General features: G+C 46.0%; 1 protein-coding gene across 1 annotated transcript in view; it reads left to right on the forward strand.

Annotated features, from left to right (window-relative positions):
* The window catches only part of PAMR1 (peptidase domain containing associated with muscle regeneration 1), a 69,680-nt gene that overhangs the window by 20,027 nt on the left and 32,691 nt on the right, over positions 1–16,962 (forward strand). Inside the window, exons 3-4 of the mRNA XM_080817714.1 lie at positions 3,028–3,156; positions 15,415–15,529. Coding sequence (XP_080673840.1) covers positions 3,028–3,156; positions 15,415–15,529 — 244 coding nt within the window. The remainder of the gene's footprint in view (positions 1–3,027; positions 3,157–15,414; positions 15,530–16,962) is intronic.

Consider the following 16,962-nt stretch of genomic DNA (forward strand, 5'->3'; position numbering starts at 1 on the left):
CTTATTTATTTCAAGTGGGTGGGGCTAAGAAATGGTATTTTTATTTATTTATTTATGTTTTATTTAAAAACTTTTTAAAAAATTTATTTGACAGACAGAGAGACATCACAAGCAGGCAGAGAGGCAGGCAGAGGGGGAGGAGGAAGCAGGCTCCCGGCAGATCGGAAAGCCTGATGCGGGGCTCGATCCCAGGACCCTGAAATCACAACCTGAGCCGAAGGCAGAGGCTTAACCCACTGAGCCACCCAGGGGCTCCAAGAAATGGTATTTTTAAAAAAAGAAAAAAATGAGTCTATGCTGATACTCAAGTTCAAATGTAATATTCCAAGGTTGTTTAATTAATTTTGTTGACTTTGTATTTGTATATCTCTTCGGTCATGGTGGACAGCCTGTTTCCTAATAATATTAACATGATCACTTGTTGCTTTGTTTTATAGCATAATGTAACTGCACAAAATCTCAAGAGCACTGATTTTGTTTGCAGTAGCACCATTAATACTAATAAGACCACTGATGGTGATGGCTTTTATTGAGCTTAGACTATATCCTACTCAATATGTATAGTCAAAATTCTATGTTTTGAAGCCAACTGATGTTGTCCTTTTGTCTGTGGTGTTATACCACCTACTTGATATATAGAAAGGTTTATTATTTCCATCTGTTTTCTATATTTGACAACATTAGCAAATATATGTTTTTATATACATGTATATATCTTTCCCCTTCTTGCACAAAAGATAGCCTACGAGAAATGCTGCTAACTACCTTGCTCTTTTCTCTTCACAATATCTGCTGGATATCACTCACTGACAGTATAAAGCCATTTTTTTTCTTTTACTTTTACAGTTGCCTATAACAGCATTGTGTGGATTGGTGTAGTTTATGAGTATTTGGGTTGTTTCCAGGCTTTTGCTATTATAAATAACACTACAGTGAGTAGTCTCATGCATACATCATTGTATTTTTGCAGTGTTCTTTGGGGTAGGTCCCTGGGAGAGAGACTGCTGAGTCAGAGAGAAGGGCGAATGTCGTGTTGCCAACCTTTGCCTTGTCCACCTTGAACTTGGCATTCACAGCAGCCCCATGTGACGGTGCTGTTTCCCCAAAGCCTTGCAACACAAATTGTGAATTTTTGCCAACCTCAAGGGTGAGAAATGGGACCGCGGCATGGTTTTAGAATTTCTGTTGTTTCTCTCATCATGGTAGACAACCAACCGTCTCTTTTCTGGTGGCGGTGGTTGCAGGCAGATCAGCATCCATGCTCACAGTCACAGGGATGTCAGTAGTGACGTCCTGTGGTCTCCAGCAGACCTGGGGCCCCTCTCTGCACCAAGTTTGCTGTATATGTTCATGTGATTCCAGGCTATGTATCTCTGAACTCGAGCCTCTGGCTTTTGTGGCAAGGCTGTGAGCTCCCGAGTGTCTTTTTGTGACAAGCTTGCTCACCTTCATTACCTGGCTGGTTTTTCTGGCTTGGGACCTAGAAGCCTTGAAGTTACCGTGCTGAGAGTGAAGGTTGGCAGGGCCACTGGGGGTAGATGCTGAGTCTGTTTGCCTCCTCAGTGGCGCAGAGGATAGGGAACCAAAGAGGGGCAAGGGGCACGTGGGGGAAGATGGCCTTGGGAAGAGCAGTGACTCCACTGGGACCCAGCTGTGGGCCGCATGAGCTACTGGAACTGGGTGAATCATATTAGCAGCTCTTTGGTGGGAGGAAGCCCTGGGACGGGGAAGCCACGTCGGGGTGGTGTGCAAGGAGAGGACCACGAGCCTCTGTCCTCCAGAAACCACACAGACATACGCTGCATGTCTACACTACAGGTCGAGGAAAACCTCATTTCAGCCAAAATCAAAGACATGTGCTCTCAGCTCAGGGAAACGCCGGTTATCTCAAACAGCTGAGAAGCCCGGATTCGCAGTTCATCCATCCAGCCACATGTCCGTCTTATTCATTCACCCAAACTGTATTTACTGAACACTGGCTATGTTGAAGATATTATATTAAGTGCCAGGGATATGTTGTTGAACGAGATGTAGTTCATGACTTTGGATTGTCATAGGAAAACAGATAACAGGCAGTTAAGATTGCGCATGATGTATGCAACAGTGGGGATAAGACGAGTGGAGGTATAGGAGTGCAAAACGAAGATCACAGTTCACATCTGGGCTGTACATACTATGTGCCAGGCCCTTTGTATGTGTTAATTTAATTTTTAAAACAACCTTAAGAGGCAGGTGCAATTTTTAACCCTTGTTTTACAGATGATGATATTGGGGCACAAAGACCTTAAGCAGTTTGCTCAAGGAAACACAGCTGGACCATGGCAGAACCTGAACATAGCTCTCCATTTTGATAAGTGGGATTGGATTATCTCTTTCATCACAGTCGCCCCTCCCCTGCTCCAAGAGACCATGTTATAAAAATGACCCTTACCGGGGAACCTCTCAACCCTGTCTGGTGTGACCTGCTGGTGGGGGCAGCCCGGCACCTTCCAGGGTGAGCCCATTATTAGGCATCAGGGTTGTTTCCAATGGCATACTTTGGTTATAGAAGTATAGGAAATAGAAGAATATTTAATGGAACGGGAAGATACTCTCTATTATGATCTGAAAAAATGAGCAATGAAAACAGAATGTGTGGTATATAGTGTAAGCCTAGTTTTTTTCTTTTTTTAAAATTGTTTTTCTATATACACAGAGAGAGTGTGTTACTAGAAGTTGTTCCCAGGCGATGGCCCTTTAGGTGTTCTTACTTTCATTCTATTTGCTTGCCTGAATTTTCTCAATATTCCACGAGAAGCATGTGGAGTGTCCACCACCGACTTGGAACACGGTTCGGACCACCCTCCTAGACTTCTCGCTGCGAATTCTGGTGACTCTGGCATTTTCCTAGGAATGAGCATTTTTCCCCCACAAGGTCTCTGGCACCTTTCCAGGTGAGGCCCTGAGAAAGTCCAGCTGCTCTCACACGCCGCCTATCAGAACCTGCCAGTGCGTAATCCGACCCCCTTGTGCTCGCACATGTTCCAGGTTGCACCATCTTTGAAAACTGCAAGACCTGCCGGAACGGCTCATGGGGTGGCACGCTGGACGACTTCTACGTGAAGGGGATCTACTGTGCCGAGTGCCGTGCGGGCTGGTACGGAGGAGACTGCATGCGTGAGTAGACCCCGAGGCAGCCCCCCCACACCCCCACTGCCACCCTGCCCTGGTGCAGGCTGCTTCCAAGGCTCAGCTTGCAACAGACTGAGGTTTAGCTGGTTGCAATCTGAGTTCTGGAAAGCTGTGGCCAGAGGGCTTTCTAGGTAAGACTATAAAAAACAAAGATGTGTTTCCATCTGCTGGGTGTGGATTGCGGACATCTGTTCGGAATTGGCGGCAGGAGGTTTATGTCTGCTCTTAAATCTTCTCCTTTCTCCTAAATGCAGCCAAGACATTCGGCACACAGCAGGCCTCGTGTCCATTCCAGAAGCAGTTCTGTGTTAGCAGTGGTCAGCAAGCAGTGAATAAGGCTTCAAATATGCTAAGTCCTGTGGTGTGTTTTCAATATGCATTTCTCTTGGTGAATTTCTGGACTCCTGAGTTCAATTCCCGGAACCCACATCAAATTGTCAGCATGCCACTTATCCCAGGAAAGGGATTCTTTCTGGGTTCTACCTCGTCTCTAAGAATTACTTAATCTTTATTAGGGCTCCCTGCTGAGTTTCAATAATCCTTTGAAAATGGAGTGGAAATCTAACCTCTCAGTTTCAGACTCCCCTCTGCAGTGCCGGGCGGGTGACTATCCCTTTGAGAGTCCGGGGCTGGAGCAACAACGTACAAACTGTTGTTTTGTTAAAGCCTATGTTACATGCTCCCTATTTCAATCAAAGCAGCTGGGGTGAGCTGACAGTCTGAGCAATTTTCCTCTTATGAATGATACTCCCAGTTGGGGGAGATGGAGGATGGAATGCTATTGGTGTTCTTTGCCTGATCCAACCTGTAGCAAAATGCCATGAGCATCGAGTGTCTCAGGCGAAGGTTGAGCTGTGTGGTCTGCAACCAAGGACCTGAGCTCTACCTGGAGGAGAAGGGGAGTAGTGGTATTTTCGGATGAACCTGGGAGCCAAATTTTCCAGAGTACAGATAGTTTTCAGAAGTGCTGGTCTGGGTTGCAGACCTAAAAACTTCCATATCATTTTCAGTTGGTTCTGGGAAACTTAATTTAGTAGTTGGTAGATGATCTTGTAAGTAGGTTAGCTGCGGGATTTAACCCTGGTCTTCCTTTGGCAGCTGTTCTTGGAAGGTGGCCTAATATAACGATCTAGAGTCCGGAATAATGCAGACCTGGGTTTAATGATTTTGCCAGTCACTAGCATTGTGGCCTTGGCCAAGTCATTTAACTTTGCTCAGCTTCGTTTCCTTTTCTTTACAGTGGGTATAACGCTACCTCCTAGGGTTGTTTCAAGGATTTGGTGAGATAATTCATGGGAAGTGCTTAATGCTTTGTCTGGCACATAGTAAAGCCTGAACAAATGCAGTAAATATGTCATTATTATTCTGTATGCTCCTTAATTGCCAAGCTGGTGGGTGGTCCAGAAATAAAACTACTTTCAGTGAAAGTTTAAGAAAGACATAATTAGAGATACAACGCACGGTTTTAGATTTCACATTGACCTTTGCGGTATTGGAGATAACTTTGGGGTTTTCTCTCCTTTGGATGTGAGAAGTCGCTCTTTTCTTGTGTGAGTAAATGGGGGGGGGGATATGTGATGGGAGGAGCCATCTGCCGACTTCAGCTCACCCATGACCTTAGAGGAAGGGCGGGTTGGTAAAGAGCTGAGATGTTATTCTAAGTACACTGGGAAGCCAAGGAAAACTGTGGACTAGGGTATGGTGGAGGGCTCTGAGAACATGGGTAAGAGAACAGCTAATCCCAGGGAGTCAGAGACAGGAGAGGATTCAGAAGCGGGTGATGGTGGAGCTATGCCTTTGCTCCTCAGTGGGTAAGACAGGAAGATGCCGAAGTCTGTGTGATTCAAGACCCCTTGTTCTTAACCACAGTAGCATCCTGCCTCCACTGGCGGGGGCCCTCCCACAGCTCTGTTTTCATCGAAAAGTGGGAAGCAAAATCTTTGCTGAGGGTGAAGCGGATATATGGCTGCAGCTTGAGAGTATCACAGGTTTGGGACAGCCACAGGAGGACCCAGGAGAGGCACCGGCTCATGATAAATTAAAGCTTGTCCAAGCAAGACTGAGGACCCCCGTGGAGGCTGGATTTCCGCAGAGGTGATGCCGTCCCGACAAGGCTCTCTAGCATCACGGGACCAGAGGTGAACGAAACCAGTCATTCGGTGGCTCCAGGAGTTGGCTGAGATGTGGTTGTCCCGACTGGGACAGACATGAAACCAGAAAGAGCCTGCAGAAGGGATAGGATGAGCGGTATCAGTGGGTTGGAAAAGCAGGCACAGTGGTAATAAAGGAGTCGAACACGGAGGCAGGAGGGGGGTTGTGGTCATAGAACAGAATTTCCAAGTTGGAAGCTTTTGGGAGTCGTGGTGATAATGTGTTCATTTATATTAGTCGCTTTTCTTCCGTGTAACAAACCCATCTCAAAAGGACAAATGTTTATTTTCCTTTTTCACGGGTCCGTGGCTTGGCTGGGGTCCAGCCGATCTCAGCTGGGTGGGCCTGGGTTACACTCCAGCTTCTGGGCTCAGCCCAGAGGAGCAGCAGCTACTTGGGACATGTTCTTCTCAGGGTGGGTTGCAAAAACACTAGGGGCCGAGCCAAACACACAGGTACATTCAGGGCCTCTACTTGCATCATACCCATGAACTTTCCAGAAAGAAGTCACATGGCCAAGCCCCAGATCAGTGAGGTAGGGAAGTAGACACCCTCCCAAGGAAGAGGGGCACAAATATTTCCTGAACAGTACTACAACTGCTCTGTATAAATAAATGAGTCTGTTTAAGAGACAGGGCAGAAAAAGGGAAGAATATTTGCCTATAGAAGACTGCTAAAGCAAGCAGTAACAAGACGGAGGATAGCAGGAGCCTTTCCCAAAAACACCCATCGGCTGAGTCTTGGGTTTGGCCTCCATGTAAAAGTTGGCTGCACATAGAGTCTGACTGGTTGGATAGTGATGGTGTCCATATATAAATCCAGGGCTTTCTTGAGGCTAGCAAAGCTGGCTCAGGCAACTAGGAAAGAGGAGAGAGAACATGATTCCTTTTTCTATCCATCCATTCAAAACACATTGCCTGAATGGATGCTCCTAGGTGCGGGGTGTACAGTGAAGGGCAAGACAGACATGGTTCCTGCCATTCTGGAGCTTGCGATTTAGAGAGGAGAGACCAATAAATAAATAAATAAATAAAAAGAGAAAAGAACTGGAATGTGGTCAGTGCTATGAAACAAACAAGATAATGGTCAGATTCCTGTCTCATTCTGCGACGGTTCCGGTACGCTTGTTAAATTTCATTATGCTTGTTCTGAAAGCCTCTTTGCACACACTGGGTGTTATTTGATCCCAGCCATAAGCATTTATGATGCATTTCTTACGGGCTTGGCCACCAGAGAGAACCGTGAGCCCTCACTGAGTTCACTGAGTTCACTGTCCATTATGGAAACAGGGCTTGACCGTTGGAAGACATCAATATGATGGTATGAGGTTCTTATCACCAGCACCTCATATTGGCATTAAATAAATGTGACGGGAATTCAAAGGAGGAAGTAATTCATTTCAACCATTTGCTGAATGCCTGCCTGGGGCTGGGCATGCACTGCCTGCTTCTACTAGGAGGGAGCTGAACCCCGGGAGGCCTGTTCCTGGCTGGCGCAGTGCAAGCGTTTACCCAGTAGATGGCACCCAAGTGATCCTTTCAGTCTCTTTAATCCTGAAGGATGGCTTCCTGCTGAGCAGCCTCTGTAGAGCCCTGGCATTTTTTCTGGAATGCCATATAGACCCTGGGAAGGAGAAGTGACAGGCAAACACCAGAGAGGATCAGACTATTTTATATTTAATTATAGAACATGCGGTACTGAGCCGGTGTTAGAGCACCTCTATTTGCTTGCTGTCCTTGACAATCTTTGTGATAATTAGCATTAGCCTAACTTATGGCAGTCTTCGAACCCATTATGTGACGGGTTCACTTATAACTGTTAACAGCTCCTGTTAACAAAGAGAAGAGGAGAAGGGCCCAAGGTCCCTGAGCCCAGGAGAGGACTTTACTCACGTCCTCTTCCCCAAGAAAGATCGGTTTAGTAAACTCAGAATATTCTGGCTACGGAAAGGAGCTGATTCTTTCTTCCTTCCCCCAACTTTTTATTTTGACAAATTTTATATTTACAAAGAGTTGAAAAAGTAGCACATTCATATACCCTTCACCTGGATCCACCAATAATCACTTTCTCACATCTGACTTTCTCTCTCTTTTATGGAGTTATGAACTCATGAATCTACATTTTTTCCCGCGTTTTGTAATGTGATCATCATTTTTCTTTTTGATGCTCGAATGGTCCCAGAATTGGCCAGTGAAGATCCTTCAAGCCAGCTCCACAGTGTCGCTTTTTAGGCAATTGCTTGCTTTCCCTCTGCTCCCCTCTCCCCCCAGATGTTTCAAGTTCATGTTGATGGTTTATGTCAGGGTCATAGAACCAGCCATTTCTCTACAAATCCTGGTTCCTTTTGTGTGGAATGGTATTTAGGAACTGGGATCTGGACGTTGGTTATGACAGGCACTGATATTTAAAGTCAAAATCAAGGCTCCCTCCCAAAGCTTCATAAATGGAAAATTAATGTCTTAAGGGGAACCAGTCCATTGAGCTTCAGAGTGGAGCTTATTCAATGTGGGCCTCAGGCTGAGTGTTTCAGCCACCGAATGAGATGAGCCACGAGAGGGCCTAAGAGCTACCCAGGATAACACACTTCTAGCTCACATCGCAGTGACCCAGACTTTCAAGCTATGGAGAATTTAAGGGATGGAAGGTTAGCCAGTCAACCCAGACGACAGAGGGTTTATGGGGAGAGATTATAGACCCTTAATACATTTTATGTTCTTAGCCGTATTTTGGATAGAGCAGAGGGGCTGGCCATGAGCCATGCCTAAAGATGTGGGGCTAGAATATCAGAGAGGGAAATGATTTGTGTAGGCTGGTCCTTGAGCCATAATGGGGAATGATCAAGAGCAAATTTTAAAGAGAGCGAGTGAGTGAAAAGCCCACAAAGGTGTGTATTACTGATATATGGAGCTGTCTTCCTAGGGAACCATAGAATCATCTGGGAGGAGTCACTGAAAACTGGCTTATCTTGTCCTGGACTTATGTATCCTGACACTTCCAGGAAAGGAGCAAAGCCCATTTGGATCCAGATTGGGAACTGTATTATGTGGTGGTTAACCATGGGGTTTGGAACCAGTAGGATCTGGATTTGAATCCCTTACTCCCTCTGTGACGTTGAGCAAAGTTACTCAATCTTTGTAAATCTCAGTTTCCTCATTTACAAAATGGGGTAATAATGGTGGTCCCCTGTGGACGTTTGTGATGTTTCAGTGAAGTACTGTCTGTAAATCCCTTAATGTGGAGCCTGGTTCATAGTAAATGCTCACTAAATGGTGGCTGCTGTTCTTATTGCTACTAACCCAGAGCCATGAAGTGAGCTCTTCTTTTTCTTTTTCTTGTTGGAGAAGAAAATCAGTGCAGGGCCAGAGAGGAAAAATAACAAAGTAGAATTCCCTAGGGACAAGACAATATATATCGGACATGGGGAGGTAATCGTCCCAGAACAAGGATTGTATGGTAAATAACACTTTACAGTTAATATAAAATTATATGAAAATTATATATATTATGTATATCTACATACTATATATATAATATGTGTTATATTATATATGTATAGAAAATATATAGCTGACACTCTGACTTCAGGGAATTTATGTCTGAGCCTTTGTAGAGGATTTTATGTTGTCAAAGATCTCAATCATTGCTCAGTTTCTTGGCTAAGGTGTAGAAGAACAGGAAAAAGACCTTCCTTGCTGCTCAAACAGCAAGAAATGACTTGGTAAACCAAAGAAAATTCAGTCTTCTTTAAACCATCAAGTATCTGTGAACACAAAGTCTAGAAAAATCCAAACTCCAGAGGAGTAAGTTCTTCTTGTGTAAGCAGGTGACCCCGGATGCTTCACGCTGGGGGCCAGCTGTGAGGCTGAGGGCAGGGCAGGTGAAGGGCGGGATCAGCCAGGAAGGAGGCGGGGCCAGTCAGAGAAAGAGGAGGGGTCAGTCAGACTTGCGATGAAACTGTGGGTGGTTGGCTGAACTTCCATCTAAAGGAGACCCCAGAGTAGATAGTCCTCTCTGCCAAGTACTCTCTTCAGTGAAGTCGTGCTGAGCAAGCAGAGACTAGGGCAAAGCAGATCTTGGGATGATGTCATTTTGCAGCTTCAAAAACTTGGTGATTTCAAAGCCTCCAACACTCACAGTTTCCCAGTCTTACCATCATGGAGGTGTAGAAAGTGGGATGCGGATTGCGGAGAATGTTGAAAATCCAAGATGGATTTTGTTGGGTTTCTGGTGCTTGAATTTCAAGACCCCTCTAGAAGAATCAGCTTCGGTCTTACTTCATACTAGCTTAATTTCTGATTGGATCTAAAATGATCAGTCTTCATTGTCCCTGCCAAATACGGGAAAGGATATTACCAATCAAAAGAAAAAAAAATATATTTTCTGTTGTGAAGAAGTAGAGAATATAACCTTCAGTCAAGAGAAAAAGAATCAGTCAAAAGAGATAGACCATGCATGATCAAATATTGGAATTTTTCCACAAGGAATTAAAAAAAAAAATAGGGGCGCCTGGCTGGCTCAGTTGGTAGAGCATATGTCCCTTGATCTTAGGATCCTGAGTTTGAGCCCCACATTGGACACAGAGCTTACTTAAAAAAATAAAATAACTTTAAAATAAATATACTAAATGTTCTGTAGGAAAAGGTAGAGAAGAAGATAGATGAGACATTTCAGGGTAGACTTGGGAAGTGTTAAAAAGAACCAAATGGAAATTCCAGAACTGAAAACTATACAATCTGAAATCATAAAATATTCATTGGAGGAGATTCCACAGCCTACTGGTCACAATGGAAGAAAATATCAGTGGCCCTAAACACAGATTTAATAGAAATCAACCAAACCAAAGCTCAGAAAAAAAGGACTGAAATCTTTTTTTATGCAGAAATTGGAATTTTCTGTGATACCCCAACCCAGATCCCCTCTTTTGAGTTGGATTAGCTCCATTATCTCTCTGCTATTTTTTGTGAAGATTCCAATGACAGCTGAGTGGACAGACCACTTGAGGCAAAGAGGATGGGGCTTTAAGAATAGTTTGATTGGGCAGGGAGATATGTGATTTTATCTGGCATAGTCATTCCGTTAACAATTATCTAAACACCTGCTCTGTCCCATAAAGGTGCGAACAAGACAGACAGGGTCCCTGCTCTCATCATGGGGGAGGCAAACAATGAAACAAACCATCACTGTGAAGTACCCAATTAATTGGGATTGTAGGCCATATCATAGGGTGAGCCATGGAATTATTCATGGACATCGGACTGTCATGGGTTAAGAACTGAGCCCCTGATAAAAGCCATCTCTTAGCACTTACTATGAATCAGGCATTCTAAGTGCCTTCGTGTATTAAGTCATTGATCCTCATCAGAATCATTTTATGGGTGAGGACGCCGAGGCACAGAAGGGTTAAGTAACTTCCCTGTTGTCATACAGCTTGTACGTAGCAGAGGAAGTCAGATGGCACTTCAGAAGCCGGGCCCCACAGCCCCGTCTCTCATCCTCTGTCTTAAATTGTCTCTCCACGTGGGAGGCACTTGAGTCTCCCTTGGAGTCCCTGCATGGTGGGATGAACCAAGTCACGTGGAAGGTGTGAGCTCCCTTCCAGCTCCCGGCCTGGGACATGGGTCATCCCCGGGTCCTCATCCAGGCCTTTGTTTTGCCATCCATCTGCAGGCTCCTGTTTAGGGATGTAGCCAGGGCCGTAAAGAGGCTCCTAGGAGCCCTGGAGCACGGATCAGGACCTGGGATGTCCCCCGTGAATCTTGTGCCAAAATAGTGCCTCAGATCCAGACAAGACTCAAGAGAAATAACACCATTAGTTTACATACAGTGCCATTTATTGAGCATTTTATGTATCCGGTACTATGCTAATGGCATTACATAAATATCTATCTCATTGAATCCTTACAACAAATAAGAAAACAACAACATGGTAGAAGGTACTAGTATTATTCTCTATTCTTCCAACCAGGTAGCCTGGGTCTAGAGAATCTGGAGAACTTGCCTGGTGTCACACAGCTAGTAAAAGACTGACCGGCAGTGCCGACCCAGCCTGGCTTCAGGAAATGCCCCTTAATCATTGTGAGTCCTGCCTCCGAGTCATCTCTGAAGGAGGAAAGGAAATGCAAATACCTCTCTGTGTCTGAATGCTTGCTTGCTTTCGTCCTTCCCCCCAAGACCCCAAGAGGAAAGATTAAAACAAAACCAAACCCCAACCATGTCTCCAAAGTGCATTGTGTCTCTTGCTCCTCCCCTCCTACCCCGACGCTGGAGATAGCGAGACTTTTGTCTGAATGCCGGGGTGTTCATTTTTGTTGGGAACCTTTCAGCTCTCTTGCCAATTTAGAAATTAATGGAGATTTCCCTTCAGCTCTGCAGAAGCGGGGTCTGTCTAGCTGTCTCTCCTGTGTTGGCTCATAACACCAGAGAAGGGTCGGGGGGTGGTGGGGCTGGAGAGGAGTCCAGGATCTGAGAGCCCAGGGGAGAGTCTGGCCTTGCCGGCAACCCCCCCACCCCACATACACACACACACCCCACTTCCCCCGCAGCAAGACATTGTCAGGGAATCTGAGCACGTTTCTGGGCCCATTGCCTGCTCTGGTCTTTCAGACTCGGGACCACCTGCTTGGTTGGCCACCAGCACTTCCTTGGCGGGGACACTCAGCTGTGTTCACTGTTCTGCCCTAGACAGAGAGGTGCACTTAGTCTGCCCTGCACCCAGACCCGCCAACTCCCCGAGAAGAGGCAAGAGTGGACAGGGAGCTGAAGGAGCCCCTTGATGTGGGAAGGGAGTAGGGCTCCTTCCTCTTCTTCCCGGTGCCTCATACCCTTCCCCCAAGCACAGTTCTGAGGAGTGGCCTCTTTGTGTCTGGTTGGTTGGAACTTGTCCACCATCTTGGGGCCAGTTCCTCCCTCCCCCCGCCGGAGTGAGAAGGAAAACATCATGAAGAACGGAGCTGTGGCGTGTGCTTTGGAACCCTGACTACTTCTGAAGGACAGTCCCGGGCCTGCAGGAACAATGGTCTAGAATCTCACGTGGCCAGGGGCCAGCGCCTGGATAGGAATGGTGGCCGTCACCTCTCCAGAGGCTGCAAGAGATCCTGCATCTGGCTAAAGCCCGATGCTCCTGCCAGGAAGACCTGACAGGGGTGGGCAGATGCTCCCCCGGACACGAGGAGAGGCCCAGTTTCCCTGTTGTCTGAAACCAGTTTCCATGTGCAGGGAAGCGGACTGACAGCATTTCCTGCTGGTTCTAACTTGGGGTCTCTGCAGGAGGTTGGCAGTGGGAGCTGGGATTTAACACCTTGCAGGCTGGGAAGCTGCCAGTCCCCAAAGGGTGGAGGCTGAGCAGGAAGATTTCTTTTTTTGTCTCTCACACCCAAAGATCACTTCCGTAGCCAGCAGATGGGCGGATGGGGGCGACGGCGTGTGAGGTATGCAGGAAGAAGGAACGTGCACTTCAGAAACTGGGACCGGGAGTGGGGCAGAGGGGGAGAGACAATGTATTCTTCCGGTGGGGTGGAAGAATCCTGCTGCTTCAAAGTGCTATGGGACGGGGCTGGGTCAGGAAGCCCCCAGGACAGCTGAGTGTACCGGCCATGACCCAGCATTGGTACTAGAAAGATCCAAGTTCAAACCCCTGCTCTGCCACCCACCACCGAGAGTTAACGTTTACTAAAGTCTCTTCTAAGAGCTTCCCACCCGTGATCTGATTCAAGCCTCACCAAAATCATATGAAGTAGGTGCCAGCTTTATTCCCATTGGACTCGGGTTTCCTGTGGTTCCCAGAGAGGAAGTAACTTGCCTAAAGCCAGCAGCCATTGAAGATAAAGCTGAGTCTCAAACCAAGGGCTGTGGGGCTCTGCAGTCTCCGTTCTTACCCAGCGCTTTACAGATAAAACAGTCACTTACAGTCTTTTGACCTTCCAGCCATCTGGCCTTGAGGAAGTCACTAACTTCTTACATCCTTAGTGTTGCACCTCTGGGAAATGGGGGGAATGAACATTGTTCTCCTAGGTTGCTCGTGAGCATTAAGTGCGAGGATGTTGGTAAATCTTTCGGCTAGTGCCTGGCCTGCGATAATACTGTCATTCATTCAATAGCTATTTATTGAGCACATGCTGCAAGCCAAGGTCCATCCTAGGTGCACAATCTAGAAGAGGCCCCAGCTCCACTACTGAGAGTAAGCAGATGAGCTGGATAATTTCAGTTAGTCATATGTGTTACGGAGAAAAAGAAAAATAGAGTAAGCACAGTTACTGTAGAGACATGAAGGTCCACTGTAGCTGGGTGGTCAAGGGAGGCCTCTTTGAGCAAGGGGTTGAGCTTAATTCCCAAAGAAAGGAAATGTGGAAGAAGACAAACCTTCCAGGCCAAGGGAACAGCAAAGACAAGGCCCAGAGTTGGGAACAGAAAAGAGGCCAGTTTAGCTGCGCAGAGGCCGGGCCATGAGCGTCATAGGAAGGTGTTTGCATAGTGGGAAGCCTTTGGAGGGTTGAATCGAGAGAGTGATGCTTTCTGATTTGTTTATTTAAGAGGTGGCTTTGGCTTCTGTGTGGAGAATCAAATACTGGGGAAATGGATTGCAGAGAGAGATGGCGGGGGGCCAAGTGAGACAAGCACTTCCCAGGGGATAGTGGTAGACGGTGCTTCCCATTGGCGGACCAGGACCACCCCCAGTAAAAATCCGAATGAAGACAGGCCTTGTACAACCAACCCAGCAGTAATTTCCACAAAAGTAACAAGCATCAGACCTCACAGATTGCCAAAAGAGGAGTTTGAGCTCTTTTCCTAACCTTGTACGAAGATCACCACTATCATCCTGCTATAGAGCAGTGGCCACTGATGTTAGTATTTTTCTTTTAAGCAATGAGGATTTGTATTTTTGGGGGGTTATTGACTCTAACTGCATAGCTAAACTTTATGAGGTCAAACTGGATTTCTGTACAGAGCAGGGTTAGGCAAACTTTTTCTGTGAATGGCCAGAACCATTCAACTCTGCCACTCTCCATAGCTGTAGACCAACCGTAGACAAGGCATTAAAAATGGGTGTGGTTCTGTGCCAATAAAACTTTATGTACAAAAACAGGCATTGAGCCACATTCAGCCCATGGATTATAGTTTGATGTTTCTGGTAGGAGATATCATCTATTTATATCGCCCAGATAATTTTTTTTTCTATAAAACCAATTTGAGACATTTCCCCCAAATCCTTCTGTAAAACTAGGGTGCATATCACACACCTGTGCTTAACACTAGAAAATATGATGTAAGTTATTGATGACTCAGCCCAGTGGTTTCTTGATGATTCTTTGGAGGTAACTCAGGGAAACCAAGGTGATAGTGAGGGTAGAGGGCTTTGGACGCCCACAGCTCAAGCAGGAGAACTTCTTGGATGCATGTTTTTTTAATTGGCAGCTTTCAAAAGAATTTGTTTGAGCTAGAAAGCAAACAAACAAACAAACAAAACCAGTAATCCAATTCAAATGGTTGAAGATCGTGTCTCTCTTCTGTTCTCATGGGTTAGGGACACATTAATTACATAATTGCCCATAGAACAGACTGACACATACCTTTTCTAACTGGATGGAAAGGGGTCAGGAAGGAGTTGTTTTGGGGTCATGTCTGTGGGATAGAGGATGTTGAGGGGACACAGGCCAAGGCTCTTATGTAGTTTGAGGCTTTAGACAAAGACCACAGTATCTACTTTCAAAGCGTCTTAGGGCAGAGCCCACAGGTTGGCCTCCGGCACTCTTGGAGAGGCAGGATGGTAGAGTGGCTTGGACTTTACAGTCAGACACAGGTTTGAATCTCTGCTCTACTGTTCTTGTTGGCAAGACAAGCTATTTCTTTAACTCTCTTGTTATGCATTTTCCCAGCTGGAAAACTGGAATAATATTACTTCCTTTTTCAAGCTCTTGGGTGGATTAAATGAATTAACCTAGGCAAATTGCCTAATGCATTGCCAGGTGCTTGAGAAAGTAATTTCCTCTTCACTCTGTTCTCAGGGGTGTGGGGGGAGCTCAAAGGATCTTTAAGACCTTCTACCCTCTCTTTCCTGTTGAATCCAATTTCCATGCTCCAATCTTCTCTTCCCAGGATGTGGCCAGGTTCTGCGAGCCTCAAAGGGTCAGATTTTGTTGGAGAGCTACCCCCTAAATGCTCATTGTGAATGGACCATTCATGCCAAACCTGGGTTCATCATCCAGCTAAGGTAAGAGGCTGTGATCAGAATTAGGGAGTTTGGGGTTATAAGGAAACACAGTAAGAGGACTGAGCATCCTAGATCCCAGTGACCACAGGCTAACCATCTGTATTTTATTCTTAAAAGCAGGTAATTTTGGGCACCTGGGTGGCACAGTTGGTTAAAGTGTCTGACTCTTGGTTTTGGCTCAGGTCTGAAATCAGGGTCATGAGATTGAGCCCCAAGTTGGGCTCCCCGCTTGGCAAGGAGTCTGCTGAGTTTCTCTCCCTCTCTCTGTGCACCTCTCCTGCTTGCACTCACTTGCTCTGTCTCTCTCAAATAAATGGATATATCTTTAAAAAGTAAAAAAGAAGCTGGAAATGTACACTAGAGCCTTTTTTTTTTTTTAACCTCTTGGCAATCCCATGGGATGAGGCCTGGTTAAAACCATAGCCAGTTACATGTTTGTCATTTGCTGCCCTACAATGGAGGGGTTGTGGGCTTAGGGAATTTTGACCCAAGCATAATACCAACAAAGCAAAATACTAATAGCAATCTACCCAACCCACAAATCTCTACCAAGTCTTTCTATTCCCCCAGTACTAGACTGGGTTCTGCAGGAGAAAAGGGAAGAAATAAAAGGCACAGATCTAATCTTCAAGGAATTTATACTCTAGATTAAGGTTTATGCTTATCAGCTCCTTTCACTGGTAGTCTCAGGAAACAACCACCACCCCATAACGAACAAAACCAATTTTCACGCTTGTGTGGGAGATAAGCCATTTCTTCTTATGGAACTTTGGCGTCCTCACAAATATTTAATTTATGCCATAGTACAAAGTACAGACCCAGTTTTATTGTAACACAAGGTAAACAACACAAGAGAGCCCTGTTCTATGAGAACTGTCCACTGCTGCCTCCTGGGGCCGGGAACAGCCGGAATGTCATCAGGCTGACGTGTTGGATGGGGCCGTACACACCCCAGGAGCCTGAGAGATACTTGTTGCGTGAATATATGTTGAAAGAACTTCTCCCTGCCGCCAGTGTATCTCCTCTCTCCTGACAAATACCTCTCCTTTTCCTCTCCAGGGAAGCAGAGTGGCCCATTCCCCTCTGGGATTTCTAGGGACATTGTCCACTTACTTCTTTCTTTTCTATCCAGTAATGAAGTTGGCAGTGATGAAAATCCCTAAAATCCAAGGGCACATGTTTTCAATAAGTATTTTCTGGATGGATCAATGGAGTTTTCCACATTCCAGCTGGCTCCTCAGATGGCTCTCTGTCCTCAAGGAGGGGCAGCATATGGCACTCTGCCTTGGAACAGGTCCCCTTCTCAATTCTCCTCGAGAGAATTGAGGAGAAATGGGGAGATCAGTGGCTGATCTCCCCATTTCTTGAGGATCTGGAGTTGGGAGTGAGGCTCATTAATTGAACTTTTCTAGAACTAGGTTGGCATAAGGAAC

This window comes from Martes martes (assembly GCF_963455335.1).
Source record: "Martes martes genome assembly, chromosome: 10".
In the NCBI taxonomy this organism is placed as follows: Eukaryota; Metazoa; Chordata; class Mammalia; order Carnivora; family Mustelidae; genus Martes; species Martes martes.